Source organism: Phaseolus vulgaris, chromosome 4 (genome assembly GCF_051622355.1).
Source record: "Phaseolus vulgaris cultivar YP4 chromosome 4, ASM5162235v1, whole genome shotgun sequence".
Lineage (NCBI taxonomy): Eukaryota > Viridiplantae > Streptophyta > Magnoliopsida > Fabales > Fabaceae > Phaseolus > Phaseolus vulgaris.
In genome coordinates, this window is record NC_143501.1 from 47,867,635 (window position 1) to 47,890,202 (window position 22,568).

Genomic DNA, 22,568 nt, shown 5'->3' on the forward strand with positions numbered 1-22,568 from the left:
TTGGGAGGTTCAATTCGACTGTGGTGGAAGTGGGCATCCTCAAGAATTCATCAAGTGGAAGTCTTTTCAGTTCTGATTCATCTGGGTCATCTGGGTCTCGCGATTTCTAGGTTCTTATTTAGTACTTTAGGGTTTCAAGATTTGAAGTCCCGTAGAAGTTTTGTACTCTGTCTAGGTTTTCTTTTGCAATGAAATGCTTCTGGGTGGCTTTGTAATTTCTTGCTCGCTTATTGTTTCGTGTTTTTGTGGTCAAAGTTCATGGCTTTGAACGGTTCCCCCAAATAGTGTACAATCAACAATTATCACAGCGGTGTTATAGTGTTTTTTTATTTTTTTATTTTTTCCTCTTCTAGTTCTTTCATGTTTTATTTGTTTTCTTTGAAAAAAAAATGAAAATAATCATCAATAACTGGTAACTCTCACAGCTGCTCCCCCTATCGTTGAAAAAAAAAAAAAAAAAGATATTATTATACAGTAAAAAAAAGGGAAAAAAAAAACTGTCCCTGTTTGTTCATGGGGATCCCTGGATTGAGCGATCAGAATAATGGGCAGCAAAGATTAGGCATAACGGAGCCGATTTCATTGGCTGGGCCAACTGAGGATGATGTGATCAAGACGCGCGAACTTGAGAAGGTTATGTTTGCACTTATTTTGGATTCATATATGTATGTTTTAGAGCTTTTTGAGTGTTACTTTATGCTGAATATGGATTCTGGGTGTTCAGTACTTGCAAGGTGTGGGATTGTATGAGAGTCAGGAGGAGGCTGTTGGTAGGGAGGAAGTTCTTGGCAGGCTAGACCAGGTTGAATTTGTTTGTGTTTGATGCAATTTTGTTTCATTACTTTTGGCCACCCCAAAAAAATGTAGTGCACATCCTTGTGAGTATTTTTGTACTGACTGTGCCGTTGTGACATAATTTAGACTGTGAAGATTTGGGTTAAGAACATTAGCCGAGGAAAGGGGTTCAATGAACAACTGGTTCAAGAAGCAAATGCCAAGATTTTCACCTTTGGTTCTTATCGATTAGGGGTATGAAGCTATTCTTATCTTCCTGTCTTTTGAATTAGTGCGTAAGCACAATATACTCTTTCTGCGTTGCATTTTTATTGCATCCAAGCATATAGCAGAAAAATGATCTGGAACTGTGAATTGTTAACCCTCTATATATTTCACAATCATTATTTTATATGTTGCATTGAAACTTTTAGAGAAAACAAATAGCTTTGACCTGTGATGACGTGAAAACAAGGATCTGTCACGCACATGACATATAATTGTTGAAATTTCATTCTAAGTCTCTAGCGTTAAATGCCTGCCAAAGATGTCCACACCAGAAAACAGACACTTCATAACAGTTCCATTGAGTTTTTTTTTTTCCGGTGTTTCTTGAATCGTTGGTAATGGGTACTGGGTTGTAAAGAGAAAATTTGCTGAGGTTCTGGGGGGCAAATATAATCCATCCCTGAAGCAGAGTGAAAGGCAGAGAAACAACGAAACAATATGAAATTAGGACTAAAACTGAGATGAAAGGCTATGCAATCCAATATATTGCGCCATTTTTTGTTTGTGTTTGTGTTTTACTGAAATTTCCCCTCCAAATTCTGTAGGTGCATGGCCCTGGAGCTGATATAGATACTCTTTGTGTGGGACCTAGACATGCAACCAGAGATGTATGATAATTCTTGCCATTTTATTGTGTACATACAGTTTTCCAGGTCATATCTTGTATCAGCTAAAGTTGTTATTATATTGGCCTCAGGAAGATTTCTTTGGTGAGCTGAAGAACATGCTATCTGAGATGCAAGAAGTAACAGAATTGCACCCTGTGCCCGATGCTCATGTACCTGTCATGAAATTCAAGTTCAATGGAGTTTCGGTTGATCTCCTGTATGCAAGATTAGCTTTGTGGGTTATTCCTGAAGTAAGTAATTTATATTTTATGCAAAAACCAATGACACTGTTTTAAGTACAATTGTTGTTCCTGTATATGTTTTTTCTCTATATCTCCTTCCCAGAACTTTAGACAATTTGAAAGCATTCTGTATTGAAGACAATTACAAAATATGAGAGACGCTCGGTGTTTTAAATGACATTTTGATAGTGTCCTTTTTTTCTCCCTGAACCGTTCTGGATTATAGTAGATATTTCACCAGTGATTGCTATTAGAGAAGCAACTATTATTTTTTGGCTCAATAATAGAACATTTAGGTGTATCTTGATTGTGTTTTTGTTTTTTAGTTTTTAAATGCTATTTTATAAAACAACTTTTAAAATCTATTTTTCGGAGAGTAGTAGGGAAAGATGTGAGGGTGCAAGGAACACAAGTCACGGAAAGCTGAAAATAGAAGGCCAAAGCAAATTTGAGTTTTTTATTTGAAAAACTGAAAGAAGAGAGATATTAGTTTTGATAATAGTTTTCAAAACCTACTCTTCTAATTGTTTTTTGTTTGCTTTTTTTTTTAAAAGTTAAAACAGAATTTAAAATCAGGAAACAAAGACCCTTTAAGGGCTGTTTACGTGAAGAAAAATTTCCTGTTTACACTTTTTACTTTCAATTACAAAATGCTACCCTGTTTTCACTGTTTCCTGTTCTAAAAGTTTGAGGAAACAGTGAAAACAAAGATGTGGACACTTCTCCCTTCCCCATTATGTGTTTTGTTCAGGCTTTATGAATCTTAAGTGTAAATTGTATCTTGCGTTTAGTTTACCAGTAATAATGAATTTTTTGTGCAGGACTTAGATATATCACAGGAATCAATATTACAAAATGTTGATGAACAAACTGTTCTTAGTCTTAATGGTTGTAGAGTAACTGATCAGGTCCTGCGATTGGTTCCAAATATTCAGGTGGTGGATATAAAGTTTATACCCCCATAGATTTTTGTGTTCAGCTTTTCCTATGACATTATTATCATATTGATTGTATTCTGTTTCTGAAATGCAGACCTTTCGCACAACATTGAGATGCATGAGGTTTTGGGCAAAGCGACGTGGTGTTTATTCCAATGTATGACATTATTGCACATGATGGCTTGTTTGCTGTTCTAGATTTGTTCACTATTTTTTGGCATACTCTGCTGATTTTCCTAATTCATTCTCTTGCTATTTCTTGGGCAGGTTGCTGGTTTTCTTGGTGGTATAAATCTGGCATTGCTTGTTGCTCGAATATGCCAGTTATATCCTAATGCACTACCTAATATGTTAGTGTCTCGATTCTTTAGGGTATATACTCAATGGCGATGGCCAAATCCAGTCATGCTTTGTGCTATTGAAGAAGGATCTCTTGGACTATCAGTTTGGGATCCTAGAAGAAATCCCAAGGATAGATATCATCTAATGCCTATAATTACTCCTGCTTATCCTTGCATGAATTCTACTTACAATGTGACATCAAGTACATTACGTGTTATGTCAGATGAGTTTCAGAGGGGAAGTGAAATATGTGAGGTATGGTTTCATGATTTTAAGAATGTTTCCTTTGAAAATTCTGGAAAAATCTCAATCAAGTGGTCTAGTTCAGTATATACAAACATGAAGCTTGGAAATCGAAATAAATTTATTGTTTTTCTCTTGTTTCATCCCATTAACTGTAAGGGGGACTTCACATTGCTCCAATATGGTTTGACATATGGGGACTTGATGTTAGATTTCCCATGATTGGATGATTTGGCAATGGGGCAGTTATATTGAAGTTATGCTAGATATCTAAGGTTAAATTAGCTTGTTTAGAAAGTTTGCATATACTTTAGAGTTAGCAGTAATAGATGGGTTTATATTTCTTTTATCAGTATTCAAGTTTTAACAAAAGGAGTAGTTATTGATCCATGTTTGATGGGATAAGGCTGGATGTTGGTCGGTTGGTTGAAGTTTTCTTAAATGAAATGAATGTAGTCACTGAGGAAGCAACAGTATCTTGTAGGAATCAATGTTTGGTCTTTGAGTTTTGTTAAATATAAATTTTTTATATATTGTATTTTGTTTTTTATGATGGTATTTGGATAGCATAAGTTTAATGTTTCTGGTAATTGTAGGTTATGGAGGCTAGCAAGGCCGATTGGGATACTCTTTTTGAGCCTTATCCCTTTTTTGAATCTTACAAGAATTATCTACAGATAGACATAACAGCAGAGAATGCAGATGACCTTAGACAATGGAAAGGCTGGGTAGAGTCTCGTCTCCGCCAATTAACGTTGAAGGTATGGCACTGTTAAACTCAAGGAGTTGCATACAACTGTGTATTGTGTGTTTCCAATTCATATACAACTAATTTGGCTGTTCTTTAAACTTCTAGATTGAGAGGCACACTTATGGTATGCTTCAATGTCATCCACATCCTGGTGAATTCTCAGACAAATCTAGACCTTTTCATCACTCTTACTTCATGGGTCTGCAGCGTAAGCAAGGGGTTCCAGTGAATGAAGGTGAACAGTTTGATATAAGGCTAACTGTTGAAGAATTCAAGCATTCTGTCAATGCTTACACACTATGGAAACCTGGAATGGATATCCATGTGTCCCATGTGAAACGCCGTAACATACCTGCGTACATATTCCCTGGTGGTGTTCGACCTTCCTGCCCATCAAAAGTATCTTCCGAGAATAAACAAAGTTCTAAACTAAGGGCTTCTGGTCATGGTCAAGCTGAAAAACCTCAAGGAGGTAAAGGAGTTGCAGTTGGAGCAGATGATGTGAAAAAGAGAAGGAGATCAGAGGACGACATGGATAGTATTTCAAAGAATTCCAAGTCCCCTGTATCTTTACCTCCACCTAGTAGGGAAGTTAATGAAGATATGCCTTCTATTAAATTGGATGAATCAGAAGTCAATAGTATTGACGGACAAAAGAGCAAGAAACTTTGTCTGAGATCTCCCGGGGAGATTCCTTTTGGGGATAGTGTGACGGATGAATCTGTGCCAAGCAACCAACTAGTGAACCCTATACTTGCTGCTACTGATATGTCTAGTTCTAAAGAAGAAGAAAAACTAGCCATTGAAAAGATTATGTCCGGGCCATATGATGCACATCAAGCCTTTCCAGAAGAACCTGAAGAGCTTGAAGATGACACTCAGTACAGAAATCAAGTCAAAGATACTGGTGGGAGCATGAAAAACGTTACCGAATCTTTAGTCCCGAAGCCTGCAGTGGCAGAAGAGCCAGCTGTTTCTATGAAAACTACTTGTTCAACTAGTTTATGCTCCAATGAGGACCTGGAGGAGCTTGAGGTTTGACTCTTTTTATACCTTAAATTCGGAAAAAACTTGTTAGATTCTTCAATAGAACATGCAGCATTTGTAAATTGTAGATGTCAGAATTCCCTAACTTGCTTGCCATTTTCTGTGCTGAAGTTGCTCAAAACTCAGTCCAATCTGTATAGGAACTATAATTTGTTGGACCCGTTTTCATGCCTTCTGTAGTACAGCTGCATGCACAAGTCTGATTCCTGCTGTTGGTTGTTGTTGTACTTTTATGACTACATTGTAGAGAGAATTTTGCTTACAATTTTCTTCAATGTTATGTAGTACTAGTATCAGCATGATATATGTTAGTATACAAATGTTTGATGAGGTTATCTGGAGTCCATATAGATTATATGATATATGTCACATGAATCCGATAGGTTCTTTTATGAATTTAGATAAGTGTCAAATTGTTATTTTGTTCCACACATCACAAATATATGCATTTGATGCATATTTTATTTGTTGACTTGACCACTCCTATTCATTACCGTAGCAGCATGTTTATGAAAATATCAAAGTTAGTAGCATGTGGTTTTCTGACTATTCTTTTTTTCTCTATTCTGTCTCTTCCTTTTGGTAAAAGTCTGCTGAGCTAACAGCACCATTGTTAACTGTGCCTCCTGCACCTGCACCGCTGAAGAAGCCTCTTATCAGGTACATTCCATTATCAATATTGTACTTGTCATGGTTTCCATATTCCTACTTTTTGTTCATGTTGACTCATTATTTTCAGGTTGAACTTCACCTCCTTGGTAAAAGCTGCTGACAAGAGTTCTTAGACACTTCAAAACTTAATCTGCAGCTATCTGATATATGTAAAATTGACATTTCTAGTTCCTCGTTTATTTATGTAACAATTATGATGTAGTAAATAAACCTGAGCTAGAAAACCTTCAATTTTCATTGATATGTACATGAGAATATGTTGCACCGGCAAAATAAAAAAGATTTTGATGAGTTATGTGCAGTCTATGGAGAAAATCCAAATCCCACATTGACTAAGATAGTGTTAAAATATCATATTGAACATGAGTTCAACTTAATCTATATCATAATATCTGTTTTTTGGATCTTGTTGTCTAAAAGCTTTCTTGATCGTGGAGTTGTGGCTTCTTTGATATTTATCCAAGTCATGACATGAAAGTCTTGGGTTAATTTTATATTCATTAAAGATATGATTAAAAATAAAATATATTAGTGAAACATAAATATATTCATTAAAGATATGGTAATTGGATTCAAATACTTTAAGGTGTAAATTTTCCTCAATTTTTTCATTATTTTCTCATCTCCTTTTCAGCAGCAGGCTTTGATTTTGGTTGTGGTAGCTTTACAACTTTAGGTTTTGATCTTTAATCTTTGTTTTTTTTTATCTTTCTATTTCTATTAAATAAAAATTAATTTTAAAGATCAAAATAATTACTATTGATATCTAAAATAATTTTTATCAATATAGTTTCTATTATTAATAAAAACTGATAAAATAATGATTTTTAATTATTAATTATTAAAATTTTAATTATTAATTATTTATGTTTTAAATTAGTTTTATAGAGACTAATTTAGAATTTAAAATATTATGAATTAAAACTGTGATAACAAATTTATATACTAAATTAAAAATTATTTTATAATATTTTATTAATCATAAAAATTATTATTATTTAGTTATTATTTAATGATTTTCTAATCTCTAAATTTAGTTATTATTTAATGATTTTCTTGTAATGGTTGTTTTTATTTTTATAACTTTATTTCATTTTGATTTCAGTCTTAAACATACCAAATAATAGTCCAAAAATGATTAATCTTACAAGAAAAAATGTCAAGGCACATTACTGAAAATGGGGCTATTGTAAAAGTTATATAAAAGATTATGTTAATTCATAATTAAAAAAGTTATTACATTCACTACTCATGTCTTTTAGATTATATCAGTAAAAGCTCATCCTTTTTTGACCTCTTTACACGTTTATGTCTTTTCTATTCCATAAATGCATGAAGGAAATTTGTATTAGGTTTTGTCCAACTATTTTTAGACCTTTAAAAAACATTTTCGTTTGAATTAATTTTTGTTGTCTTGAAAGCATTTCAAATCGATAAGATTCCTCCACTATTCTCTTTATGCTATAGTTTATCTCTTTCAACGAATATTTCTAAATTCTCCTACTAATTCTCCACTATTAATCCTATATAATTCTTTGTATAATAAATATTCTTGGCATTTTTAAGAAATATTTTTTTTAATTGAATATCTTTTTATTATATATATATATATATAAAGATTTATAAAAGAATTAATACAATGATACTCTCTTTTAAATAGTTTTTTCGAACTACCACACGCAGACATGTCACATGTTTCATTTATAGTAATTGTATTTCACTTATTTGAATTCTATAAAAAAAATAATTATAAAAATAATAATAAATAAATGTGAAATATTTTAAAAATGTTTAATTCTAAGATTATGATGTTAATATAAGTTTCAAAAAAAGTTTAAAACATTACATATTAACCTAAAGATGTTTATGTTTTTCGAAATTTGCCTCTATCTCTTAACATAAGACGATCATTAATAATTTTAATTAAACATTAGTAAAAATTAAACAGCAACGAATTTAAAAAAATATCTAATAACTTGTTAAGAATCCAATAATAAAACTAGTTGAGATTTATAAAAGAGACATATTTTTTGTAAGAGTAACTCTAAAGGCTACTTGCTCATCTTAATCTTAAAAAAGAGAGTTTATAATCATTAATCAATAAAAGCTGATAAATCATTGAAATAATTTGAACTCTTCTCATATAATAATAATAATAATTAAAAATATGAAGTTATTCCAAGAATGGTAGATAGATATAAGAGATTACTCTTTATTCTTTTAATTTTTTTTTTCTGAATGTAATGATGATAAAAAAGAATTTATGGAATAACTTGTTAATCTGGTAATAGAATTTTTGGTGGCATCCATGGCTTGTATGTTAAAAGAGCATATATATGCAGGTCAATGATTGAAGTTGGAGAATGGGCAAAACCCTTTTCAATTATTATATTATTCACCATATGAGTGCAGATGTTAAACCAGTAGAATCTGTACCATCGCCAATTTCCATGGCTGCTGTGAAAATAAACTCTTTGTATATTCCAAATATTAGATACCCTTATCATCATCATCATCATCATCCATTATAGCAAGTTTTTGTTTGCCCTAGAATATGGCTGCATTCATAATGATATAGATCACTCAAATCTTCCAAACCAGAAACTTGCACCCTTTTTTCAAGTCTTCTTTTGCGGCTTATTAATACCACCTGCAACCATGCCATCTTTCTGTCACTCTTCCATTTTCTATATACAAAGTCTTCACTTAGACCAACGTGGATTTATATATATATATTTTGTATATAGTGATCATTTGATTAGTATATGGTACAATGAAGTTTCGTAATCTTTTATGTGTTAATTAGAGAAAATTTAAACTTACATTTTTTTTTTCTTTTGGTATAAATTATTATATTATACTACTACTACTACTATTCTTTGTTGATAAAAATTATTCTATATTTAAACTTATATTATAGTGATTGTTTGTCGATTAAAAAATTTATATACTACTATTATTGTATATAATTTACTATTTATAATTGCTTCATTCATATGGTTATATATTTGTTTTTATCTCAACGTATGTGAAGATTCCACCATTGGTGATCTTAATTTTAAGATGAGGTTAAGTCTCATCCCTTAATATTTTCCACACAAAATTCCTTGTCTGATCTTTTGTTAGAATTGGTGTATTCTTTCATCTCTTTTAATAAAAATATTTATACGATATATATATATATATATATATATATATATATTAATAATATACATTCTTTACTATTTTAGTTTTTTTAAATAATACAAAATTATAAGAGTCTACTTCTTAATAAGTTTTAACCAATAGAAAATTACGTATTGAAATTTTTTATTTAAGAATGTGTCAAGATAAACTTTTATATGGATTATTTTAAATTTTTGACAACGATTGTAAAATGATTTCAAAAATAGATCATAATTAAAATTGTTGTATAAAAATAACGGTGATAATCGCAATTGATATAAAAAAGTAATATTTTACGTTGATTGATTATAATTAATAAATAAGTTAATTTTTATTTTAAAATATGTATTTCACTTTTATCATTTTTCCCATTAAACAAAAACTAATTTGGAACTTAACTTTACAAAATATTATCCTATTATGAATGTCAACGCATGCACAAAACAAAAATCAATACAATAATTAATTTGATTTTTACCTTTTTCATCCTGTGATGTTTCTCTTTTATTTTTATGTAATTATAATATAACAATATGGCCACTTAAATTTATCAGATAAAAAAAGGCTAAATAACTATTTTAAAACCAACATGATAGCAATTATTTCTTAAACTAACCATAATGACAATCTTTAAGATTTTATGTAGAAAAAAATATACCTAGCTCAAAGTTGTGAAAAAGGTATAAAGAAAACATGGTAAGACAAGTTCTGAAGTAGTGCAAAAATTAAATAAACTATCTGTGTTTTATGTTAAGGTGACTAAAGAAAAGAAGTCGAATATCTTGAAATATTCCTAAAATAATATTTATTTATTTTGTATTGATAGAAAAAAAAAAAGTATGAAGAAGAAGATGAACTAATGATAATACTAATTTCAATAGAAGGAAGAGAAGATAAAATAGTAATGAATACAATAATAAGAATTTTAAAAGAACTTTAAGTAAATAAAAAAAAATTAAATTAATGTATGGAAGACAAATAATTTGACATAAACAATTTTTTTTTCTAAGTGTTTAACAATTTTTTTTATCAATAAATAATAAACAAAATAAAAAAAAAACACTTTAGACGTTTCAACCTTTATAAATAAATTGATCAAGAGTTGAACTACTCAATATCTAACTAAGAAAAAAAAATTTCATTAAACTCTATAATCACTAAACCAAACATCATAAACACATATATAAAAAACACAAGAAAACTACAACAAAACACTAAAACATTTAAAAAAACAAAACACTAAAACATTAAGTGTTTAGCATGAATACAAGAAAAAAGATGATGAGTAGTGAAGAGGTTGTTGTACTTTTATGGATGAGCATGAAGTTAGAAACAGAGACACATGCACATGATAATGGGCCACCTATCCCATGCTAGCTACCCAATTCTCAGCCCAAAGGTACAAATTCTTTCATATAAATTATCAACTCATCTTTTGCCACATAATAAAGACAACAACAACCCTATAATTGTGATACATCTTCATTCATCACCACCAACACACAATAAAAGAACATTTTAATTATTTATTTATTTATTTTTAAATAAGTTGTTTACATTTTTTTTATTAAATAATTTTATGAAAACCAATTGATATTAAGGGATTTTTTCCTATCAACCCATATATAAGTCACTTTACGATATCCCCATCAACCTATTAACTAATAATTCCCATTAGCAACATAACATTTTTTTCATCAGTAAGAAATAATAAATAAATATGGATTACTTAATGGGTGATTCACTCCTTATACAAAAAAAAGAGAAAAAATAATAAACCCTTACATCCCAAACTAAACCAGTCTCCAACTAATCCAAAATCCAAGAATATCACCTAAACAGGAATCCACCATTGGCAACAACCAGAATATACCAACACATCAAAATCCAAAAGAACAAAAATCTAAAAAACTTAAAAAATCCCTCTTTACATGTGTATCCCAGTGCATCAACACAAAAATCAAAGGGAATCTTTTCCCAACACAAAAGCTTCTCCTTAGAGTTACTTAAACCAAAAACCATAGAGAGTCAAATCAAAGAAAAAGGAATAAATTTAATTCACAGTTTTCATACATAACAGAAATTCCAAACACCAATCAAAGTAAAAGAAATCTGCACATTTTTCTTTAGTGGTTAACCAAAGCCCAAATTAGCAACACAAACAACATGAAAAAAGTTTATATTTAAAAATATAATATAGAAAATACAAGGATTGAATGGTCCCAAAGTGCTTTAGTATTCGGTACATACTGAAAAACATAAATTTGAGCATATTAGTTAAATAATGTATTAACGGTAATTAAATTATATAAAAATTAAATAATGCAAATGTTAATTATAACTTTAATCAAAGTTCAACAATAAAAAAAAATTCACGAAATACTAAAAATAAACGTAAAAAAAAAAGATAAAGATACATAGAACACTTACATAACCTTTTGTAACTGATGAATAATACTATATCAACCCTTCGGACAAAAACAATTACTATTATAAACACACAATTTGTCATTTGTTTGGCATTAATATGTAATATCAGAATAAAATGATTGAGACATGATGTACTCCTTTGGCAAATTTATTTGACTACTAAAAACACTAATTTGCTTCAACCATTTGATCGAATATGCACCAAATAATAGTGTTTATTGTACTTATTTTGTTTATTAGTTATCTAAGTTCCATCCAACATTTCTTTGATTTTAAAAAAATATCTCTCTTAATATTTCGTATGGTCACCACAGATTAGACAGAGATTCGATCTTTATCAAAATGTTCGTTTAGCTAGAAACATGGATCCCACTCAAGTTCATTTTTGGGAATATAGATATTTAAGGGATGAAATATTGGTTGATTTCATCCAATAAAATGCACCCACACATCTAAACCTAATTTAATTTTTTTATATTCCAACCTAATTTCATTTTCATCTCCTATCAAACTTTGTTTCTACTTTGGTAAACATTGGAATAATTATCTTACAAGTTAATGATATGAAAAATAATATTCCTTCTACTTCTCCAAACAAATGCATTACACAAACATTTAAATAATAATAATAACATTATTATTATTATTTGAATTTAGCTAGACAACATGAGATTTTCTTTTATCAGCAAAGTAGACAACATGAGAATAAAACATAGTATATCAAAACTCAATTAATTACCTAATTTTTGTTTTATTAATATCCTAATTAAATCGAAAACTTGAAAATCACGGGTTTACAAATTGTTTTTACCTTTATATTTTTTTTTTTCTTTTCTTTTTAGTAAAAATTGAAATGAACTAATTCTTCGTGTTATGTATTAGTCAAAATGTGAATATTATAGGTATATTAGGCATATACCTATAACATGTGGTTAGGGTTTGCTTTTCACACACTCATGTAAGTGTGACACATTATTTGTTAAAAACAGTTAATTTCTTGAATATTGAGAAATTAATATCTAATTTTTAGTTGGGAAATATTCCAAGAAAGAAAGTTTTTTCTAGATAAGATAGAATATATTCATGAAAAAAAGTATTCCTCATCCAAAATAGTTTTTTCTTTTTCATAAAATACTTTCTAGGTTACAATAAAAATAGTTTAAAATTATCTCTCATCCAAATTATGACCATATATCACTTTCAAGATATGTTAAATCACATTCACTGAAAAATATTATTTTAGGATTTATTTTATAGGTATAATCTTTTAAAGACAGTCCTATTCAAAATATGATATATATTCCTATATTTCTAAAACTATCCTAAGTGGACCTTTGGGTTAGATTTATATTTTACTTTCTAATATAATATTAATTTTTTTATAATGTTATATTAAAATATATGAATTTATTATATATTTTTTTGATAAAAAAAATATTAGGATACATAAATGAATGTAAATCTAAATTGAGTTAGACTTAATTTTTCTTTTTAACATTCTTACATAGTTCAAATTACAACTATCAATACATATTAACTTAAACCAGTAAAAATTGAGTTAGTCTATCTTAACCTAAATCTCATACCAATTATTTATTTCATATTGATCTATTTTTTTTTTTTAAGTTTTATAATTTTAAGTATTATAAATCTTCTTGTTGATTTATGAATATTCCTGGATACTGGCACCATACACATAAGATTGAGAATTAAATTATCCATTCTCTTATGCCACCAGCAATAGGATAAAATGATTTTTTGAAGAACCTGTTTTCCACAAAATATTTTTCCATTAAATACACACTTACTTCTTTTTCTTCAAAGATTCTGTGCAATTGCATTCCAACGAATATGCCACAATTTGGAAGAATAATATTAAGTAGCACTCACCCATAACACATTTTTCATTTACTACATGAAAATATATAATAATATGGTTTGTAGTTTCGAATTATAAATGACAAAAAGGAAAGTAGATGTCAAAATCATTCTGCATAACCTTTCTTTTTCCATGGTTCTACATTATTCCATTTGATTCTTATATGCAAATTTTAGAAAGTAAATTTTACTTGATTCCTCCTTCCACCACCATCCGTCATTGATTTGATTTTATATCTTATCTTATTCAAGTTTCTTCCCACAATTTTCACTAAATTATTTCATTCAAACAATTTTCTTCACCACTTTAAATTTTACTCGTGAATGACATCCACTCATTCACCCATCTTATACATTTTTTTTTAAGAATAAATAGTAGGTACAATATAATAATTATTCATATATTTTTTTTAGTATAATAAGAAAACAAATTACAAGTCTTAGTACACAATTTTTAATTCCGTTAATTTTGTTTCAACTCGGTTAATGGTTGTGATTTGAAGAATTACTGGAGTAATAATATTTTTACTAACATTTTGTTTATAGTGATTATGTAACATTGTTGAATATGTAATATGAAGAAAAGATAAGTGGTTATCTACACATAATGCACAAATTAGAAGAATATATTAACATAAAGTTTTTGAAAGTTTTTCAAACGTAGAGAGTTCAATGTGGGGTTGATTTGAGGACTTAGATTTTTATTGTAATAAGATAACCATTACAACAAAAAATGGAGCAATTATGAATGACAATATAAAGGCAAGATATGAATGGGTATGAATGTGCATTTCTTGCTTAAGAACAATTACTAACTCGCCTAAATAACATCACTAACTCGCTTAAGTAAAATGCTTAAAGTATTTTCTTATTGACAATAAACAATTAAATTAAATCGGCTCACTTAAGGGATGATCTAACTCTTATACAGAGAACAAAAGATAAAAATTCCTTTCCACCTTCATATCTAAAACCCACATATTAATCATCTACTTCCTTTCTCTACACTAATAACTGAAGAATAAAACAATGTATGAACATTAAATCGAAATCTTAATATCACAGGTAACCATAAAAACACATCTCTCTTTAAAGGCTAAATAATCTTTTGCAAGGTATGTAATTTCACACATTCACTTAAAGTTCTTTAACTAAGCTCAAAGTAATTCGGATCCAATGTTCCACTTCAAGCATATGATGGTTGCCTTAAGGGACAACAAAATGATTTTCACTTAAATACTTGATTTTAGTTCCAAATGACTAAACTTTCTTGTCTCACTTATAATGTGTACGTAAACCCGCGTTTATTAACGAGATGCCATTCATACCAACTTGTCTTCTTCCAAACAAATATTGGTTAAGAAGACAATATCCTTTCTTAATTAGACTACTAAACAATTTCTAGCTATTCATCTCCTCACAATTTAAGAAATATAATTTTATACAATTTCTATTTATTTTTGTGACGATATTTTTAGCATCTTTATTTATAATGGAGTAATATTTTTTATCACAAAATTTTTAATTATGAATTATGTCAAAAATATTCTTATGACAAATATTTTAATATTTTATATCAGTTTTATTTTAATATTTTTCAGACCAATCTTTATAGAAGATAAATAGTGTTATAGATCTTCCTAACATATATTCAAATTATCCTTTAAAAAAAACATTAAAATCCTACCAACAACAACTGACAATACACCAGTAAACACTCAACCAAAAACAAGGAATTTGACCAACAACTCAAAAAAATCACTTAATCAAGTTCACACAGACCAGAGGATCAAGACACCGGTCAGATTAAGAAAAACGATGAAAATATTTTAAAAGTTACGAAAGATCAAACCTTTAATTGTATTAGAACGGACATTTTTAAAACATCAATCATACAATCTTACATTATTATTGTGTCTTAAAATCTTATGTAAAAAAGTAGAATGTGGATGATGAATTAATCTCTCTATAATGTGATTTTCACCTTAGTGATATTTTGTATCGATATCAAATGATTTATTTGCATAGAGAGCATAGTACAAACATAATGAATTTTCACCTCTCTCAGTCTCTTATCTTGCCGTCGTACATTGTTTCCATGTGTTAAGAACATGTTGAATACGAAAGGCAATGACAGGATTGAGTCTTTCTTTGCAAAGGGTCTTTTTCATTTACAGATATGCTGTGACCTTCAACCCAATACAGACAAATCAAAATTTAATAGCTGAGCCATTCGCTTAAGACAGCCTTTATAAATGATGTCCCAACTTGCCACCTCCTAAGGCTTCATCTCAATACAGTACATCACCTATAGCTACACACCTACGACCTAGGATTCACCAAACACTCTTTTTCTTATTATTTTTTCTTCCTTTTGCAATGCATATCTTAAATTGGCAAATAATACACTCCAAGATCTGGTTTCTATATCTGGAATTATTGCTAAAGAAAGATGAAACGCTCATCCACTACCACATGAAATAGAAACCAGTTTTAAAGACAAAAAATAATTAATTACTGTGATTAAATTTGATATCATTTTAGAGACTAAAATTTTTGTTTGTTTTTAAATTAGTTTATATTATTGTTAAATGATTTCTAGATTGATATCTAATTAACTAACAGTTATTTAGATTTTAAATTTAGTAGCAAAAGCCGTGATCACTAATTAGATACCAATTTAGAAACCATTTAACAATAATATAAACTAATTTAGAAACAAAAAAAATTTAGTCTCTAAAATGGTTTCTAATTTAATCACTATAACAACTAATTATTTTTTATCTTTAAAATTAGTTTCTATTTTATGATTTTCCTGTAGTGATGTAGGTAATGGAAAATATTAATTGACCTAGCACAATTAAATGGAATATGTTGTATGTTTTTTCTATTGACAAATAATTAAATCAATTAAAAGAAATATTTCAGACAAGTGTTTCAATTCTTATAAAAACTGTTCTTGCTATTCTTAATTATAAAAACTAGATAACTAAAAGAAACATTTACTCATTATAATGAATTTTCTAAAACAGGCCAAAAGAATTAAAAAAATGCGAAAACATACTTGGTCAAAACAATCATAATGAAAGAGATAGTTATTTGGTAAAAAAAAACACAAAATTTCTGCAACTACACTCCACAACCGAATATAAAATAATGATATATAATTATAATCCCAAATTTTTATTTTTGATATTTTAATTAATAATTGCAATATTTTTTTTATCAGCTAATAATTACAATATGTTTCACTTTACTAAAAGCTTGAACTCCAACAGAAACTTTAACGTTTTCACTAATTAGTTCATTAATCGAGTGCACTTGCCCTTATTAATTTATCTTACATGCAAAAACAATCTATATAGGAACTTTACCAATCTTGCACTATTTTTTTTTGGGGTGCATGAGAAGTAAGAAGAGAGAGAAAGAGAAAATAATAAGATAGAAAAACTGATAAATCTGATAGATGTGTAATGTAAAATAAAGACAGACAGAAAAAAAAAATGTGATGAAAGTACTATATGACAGTACTATAAATCCATATATATATATATATATATATATATATATAATTATTAAAAACAACTTGTTTTGTTTGTGAATAGTAAACACTGTTTATAACCAACGGTGTTTCTAATAATGAGTATATCACATCAAATCGCCAATGAGAAGTTTGATCCCATTGTAAACCATACGTCCATTGACTAATACAGAGCCCACCTTAGCGAATCAGTGAACAATAAAATTGTGGGGTACTCACTTGGAAAATTCTGCAAAACCAAAAAAATATGCCCTACAATATTTCATGGCCATTTTTGATCCGAACATTATAGTTGCTTTGTTTAACTAGCTTCCTTTGCTTCCATAGTCTTCCAATGCAGAAAAATTCCCATTTTCTCTTGGTCCTTCCACAAAGCAAGTGGTAGTAGTTACTCCTTCCTAGAGAATCATCTCGTCACAGTGATTTTTTTCATGAAAGGAGAAAAAGTAAACCAGAATATATTACTTGGTTAACCTCTAATAAGTGTTTCCACCTCTAAAACAATGTTTAATGCTTTAGATAGGAAAACAATGCTATTTAACATAGAGAACTAGAGGAAAAGAATAAAGAAAGAGACAAATATAAGTATACTTGATGATGTATATGATCGAAAGAAATGAGTTATAAATGTTTATGAGGTGTTTAACATGTAGAAATGTTTATATTTATCATCACTGTTTTAGATATAGAGAAATCTATATCCAAACTTTGATTGGAGACATTATGTTATGCTTGATTATGAATTCAAAAGAAGAGGTATTTGGAAAGGAATTACAGTACTTGCTCAAGCTAACTCTCCTTCAGTTTGTCACTCTAATAGCTTTTTCGTACCATCAACAGACAGATTTATGATCTCCAATAGCCAAAAGTGGTGCGTGTCTAGCTGTAAAATTAATGCAGAAGTACATGCCATTAAATGGCTAACTATTTATCTAAAAAAACACTGATGGTTATGAATAATATAGCTGAAATTTTGACATGTAATGAAGAACAAGGTTAATTAGCTCACAGTGAAAAAAAAAAAGAGAAGTTTCCTGAACAACTAGTGTGTGTAAACATTCATATGATCATCATCACATACAAGTTATGATTTTAACTTTAGGATTACTATTGCTTACACAGTTTTAGTAATGGAAGAGTGGTGAGAAATGGAGGGTAGTGAAGGTGGATGACAGAAGCCTAGAGAGCACAAAGGAGTGAGACACAATTGCTTTCCCGTTCCATTTGTTTGTGCATATCATCATCTGTGCTCTCTATCTTCTGTCAACAATCCTCTTTCCCCAAACATCCCTTCCTCACAATCACACTGTTCATAAAAAGAAAAAGAAAATCACATAAAAAAGAATAGCTAGTGAATCAGTCATATATATATATATATATATATATGTATGTATAGAGAAAAGAGAGGGAGATGAGGGGAGATAGAAGAAGTAAAATATATAGAGTTGGGTTGGAACATGGGAGAGTTGAGCTTCTCACCAGCCAATAGCAGCTATTTATAGGAAAAATGAAAAGGAGAAAGGTTTGAATTCACATGAGAGAGAATAGGTGAAAGAGGGCATCAAATATTCCACTAGCTAGTACCAATGACCCTTTTCCATGTACTCTCTAAAAAAAAGAAAAATCCTCAATAAAAGGACACCCTAGGTAACTTCCCAATCTATTCATTCACGTACTGACATGTAAAACCATGCATGAGAATTGGGTTGTGAAAGATTTTAATCTCTCCACCACACCCTTCTGGCTAATTCTTACATGGTTGTGGAATGGTTTTTGTGGCACAGCAATGGCGTGTTCAAAACATTTGTATACATATTGAGTGCAGTACTATGTGGTGTAGCACGGGTCCATTCTTCACTCCGTTTAGGACAGTTACTGATATGATATGCACCCATGTGCAATGAGATTTCTGTAAATCTTGTGAGATCATCATTATACACTTCCTAGTGCTACTATAACAGCAATCCAAATTCTATGCAGAGTTGTTGTGATTTCTGTGTATGTCCTTGACTTACTATCAGTGGTCTGTGGGGCCCACATTCAAATAGCCTTCGTAGGGACCTTAGCAAGTGAAACTGTCTAGTGGTTCAGAAAATTGTTCAATAGATAAGTTCATGCACAATGTTTTATTCACACCTAAATGCTAATCTATTTAGAGAGAGAGATTATAAATATATAGGAGATATATGTAACGATAAGAAAAAAGAAGCTCGAGGTTTTTTCCCCATCTCAACTTAAGGTTTGGTTCTGGATTGTTTCAAAGATAGTGTCAGTGAATTTTTCGTTCTCTTACTGGTGTCTAGAATCCTTAGTATGTATGTATTTGATTTAATGTTCTTTCTTTTGCTGGTAGTGTAGAGGAAGGCAGTAGGAGATTCTTTATGATTTAAATGTGTAGGTGGAAAGGTACTTTTGTTTATTCTTACTCTGTATGAGGGTTGGACCACCCCTTAAGTGGGCTGATTTAATTTAGTTGTTTCTTGCTGATAAAAAAAATGTGAGATTTCCTTTATTATATGATGTGCAGATTGGAGCTCCACTGTAAGTGGATCATATGGGTTAAAGGGTGTCTGGAGTCGACAACGATTTCTGTTTTGGTAAATGGAAGCCCCATGAAGAAATTCAAACCATCAAGAGGACTGAGGCAGGGAGATCCCTTAGCCCCATTCCTTTTCCTCATAGTAACAGACAACCAAGGTGAACTTACTCAAAGGGGTGAAGGTAGGGAGAAACGAGGTTGATACTTGTGTGTTACAATTTGCGGATGATACCCTTTTTCTATGCAAAGATTCTTACCACAATGTGCTCACAATCAAAGCAATTCTTAGGTGTTAGGAGATTGCTTCTGGGATGAAAATCAACTTCCATAAATCTAAGCTGACTGGTTTAAATGTTGATAGAACGTCCCTTGAGTGCTATGTAAAGTCCTTGCATTGCTTCGTGATGAGGGTACCTTTCAAATAACTGGGGGTAGAAGTAGGGGGTAATCTAAGAAAGAAGCAGTTTTGGGAGCATGTCCTTAACAAGTTAAGCAATAAGCTCTGTGCATGGAAAGAGAGGTTCTTGTCGTTTGCAGGAAGAATATGTCTTATAAAGTCGATTCTAACAACCATTCCACTTTTCTACTTGTCTCTCTTTAAAGCCCCAGCCTAGGTTTATAATAAGTGGTCTTCTTTGAGGATCACTTCATCCATCACTAACAATTGTTACACCTTTCTGATTCCATGAGTTTCATATAGGTTGCAAAAGATTTCCTACATGACTTCTTTCCTTTGAAAGTAAAGGACCTCTCAGTTTATTATATGTTGGCGGTACATATTCACTAAGATTATAAGTATTGGCTGCATAAAAAAATGCACTTCTATAATAAGGACTTCTTGCTAAATGAAACGGTAGTCTTGAAAAATAAAACATTCTCGCAATTTCACAATCAAGAGTTTCTCTCATTTGAATATTGAAAGTAGCTTGTAAAGAACCTTAGAATTTTGGGTTAACATCACTCCTAGTCTGATTTCCTTCATCAGATACAGGTGGTAGAGGGACCTTTTTTTTGTTTCAAACCCTCTATTTTCAATTTTGCTTCATTGTCTAATTTTTAAACTCAACAAGTTTTGACGCAGTCACATACGGACAACTTCTAACTCCTGCTCCCGTAAGTTTTAACAAATGAGCTCTTACTCGAGTGTAAGATCCATTGACTGAAAAATTACACCGACTACATTGGATCATATTATTTCCACCACCAGTTGTTTTGCTTAGCTTTGAAACATATCTCCACAAAGGTTTTGTTTTATCTTCTTGTTTGATAGCTTGATTAGGTATATTCATCTTAATTTCCTAACAAAAATAAATTAAATATAACAAATTTACTTAAAAATAAAAATAAAATAAATTCATCTAATAGATATAATTTATGAATAAAAAAAACATGTAGCAAATTCAAAATTAATTGTAGTATAATATATTAGATTTTTTTAAAATAAGCATTCTAACCAGGTTAAATAATTTTATGTCAAGTACCCCCAAGTCATAGAACTAGAACCCAGGCCACTGTTAATATTGCAAGAAAACTGCAACAACTAGCTTTCAGTGACCAAGGAGGCATTAACCACTAGACCAGACAAGTTCTTTACTCGTATTATCATTTTTATTATACTTATTATATTAATATAATTTATTTTATTATTATTATATTCATATGTATAAATTATATTCATATTATTAATATTTATTAATATTATATTCATATTATTAATATTTATTAATATTTATTAATATTATATTCATATTATTAATATTTATTAATATTATTACTAATATTATTAATAATAATAATATTATTATTATTATAATTAATATTATTAATATTATATTCATATTATTAATATTAATATTGTTAATATTGTTAATATTATTAATATTAAAGAATTTGCTTGGTGTTGTGGTTAAATTTTCTTTGGTTACTAAAGGAACCTGGCTTTGAATCCCATTCATTGCAAATTTATTTTATGGTGTCAAAATTTACATACGGATATAATTTTCCGTGTTTACATACCAATCTATGTAGTTTTTGCAGGATGACTGTGGAGTCGACAAAACACATGTTTTTTTATTGCAGGATTGCTTGGTTAGTCTGGAATCAGTGCTATACATGGTTAGGGATTGCGTCGGTTGACCATGTTGTCCCAACAGCTCACTTCTTGCATTTTATTTTGCTAAATGCTCCGGTGATCGATCCTTCGGAAGTGTTCACTTAGGCACAATTAAAGGTTTGGTCTTGGGTAATTTCTAAAACTGTTTCGGCTAGTTTTACTTACTCTGAGTGGTGCATTGATCCTAAGGCTTGTATGTTTTCAATAAAGTGAGCTTTTATAAGAGTTACTCCTTCGGTTGGGTTGTTTGTTGTTCTAAGCTTCTGTTGTTCTTTTTGCCCCTTGTTGTGGTTGCAAAAAGATTGTATTGGGTTTGGTTTTGAGTTTGTACGGGTTAGATTTGAATTTGTACGGGTTAATTTTGAATTGGTACGGGTTAGTCTTGAAAGTGAACGGGCTGTACGGGTTTTTAGTGGTAGATTTGTTTGTCTCTCTCTATTTGTTGGTTTGGGAGACCAGAGAAATTGTCTCATATTTTTTAGGTATGTATAAGGGTTGAACCACTCCTTAAGTGGTTCCTGTTATTCAATCATTTTTGCTGATAAAAAAAAACATACGGATTTTAATTCTCGCTCGATGGCGTCAAAAGTTATCTTTCCTACTAGTTTGGACTTCCTATATGGTCTCGTTAGCTACCAACACACTACCAAGCAATCTTCTCCCTCCAATTTATTTATTTTTTTGTCTATAACCTAGTACAAAATCCTATTTAACCTAATAGACAAGATTTTTGCCACAATTTTATACATACATCTGATGGAAATCGTCCAGTCACAACATCCATAAAACAAGGAGAATAAATATCTAGAGTTTTGTTTAGAGACTTATTAGCATAAATGGGCCTAATTAGACTTTTGTCTATCTTTTGTAAACCTAATAAAGAGGACAACTATAGGAGGAATGAATGTACATAACATATCAAAGAAGGCCTCCACACCATGAAAGAATACTAGAGCCTTTGTCAGAGGACTACAAGAAGACTGAAACTCATTTGTAC

General features: G+C 30.0%; 1 protein-coding gene across 1 annotated transcript; it reads left to right on the top strand.

Moving 5' to 3' along the window:
- Nucleotides 1-460: 460 nt before the first annotated feature.
- On the top strand, nt 461-6,200 carry LOC137837971 (nuclear poly(A) polymerase 1). The gene is made up of 12 exons (XM_068647160.2): nt 461-633; nt 725-802; nt 922-1,029; nt 1,608-1,670; nt 1,760-1,921; nt 2,734-2,847; nt 2,945-3,007; nt 3,118-3,447; nt 4,032-4,196; nt 4,292-5,221; nt 5,823-5,893; nt 5,973-6,200. Exons 1-12 carry the CDS (start codon nt 514-516, stop codon nt 6,016-6,018), a joined length of 2,250 nt encoding a protein of 749 aa, XP_068503261.2. The 5' UTR covers nt 461-513; the 3' UTR covers nt 6,019-6,200.
- Nucleotides 6,201-22,568: the final 16,368 nt, after the last annotated feature.

Bases quoted from the DNA above. Each gene is read 5' to 3' on its own strand.
- LOC137837971 (XM_068647160.2), top strand. From the start codon at position 514: ATGGGGATCCCTGGATTGAGCGATCAGAATAATGGGCAGCAAAGATTA. The intron at 803-921 runs GTTGAATTTGTT...GACATAATTTAG, and splicing joins TTCTTGGCAGGCTAGACCAG to ACTGTGAAGATTTGGGTTAA. The intron at 4,197-4,291 runs GTATGGCACTGT...TTAAACTTCTAG, and splicing joins TCCGCCAATTAACGTTGAAG to ATTGAGAGGCACACTTATGG.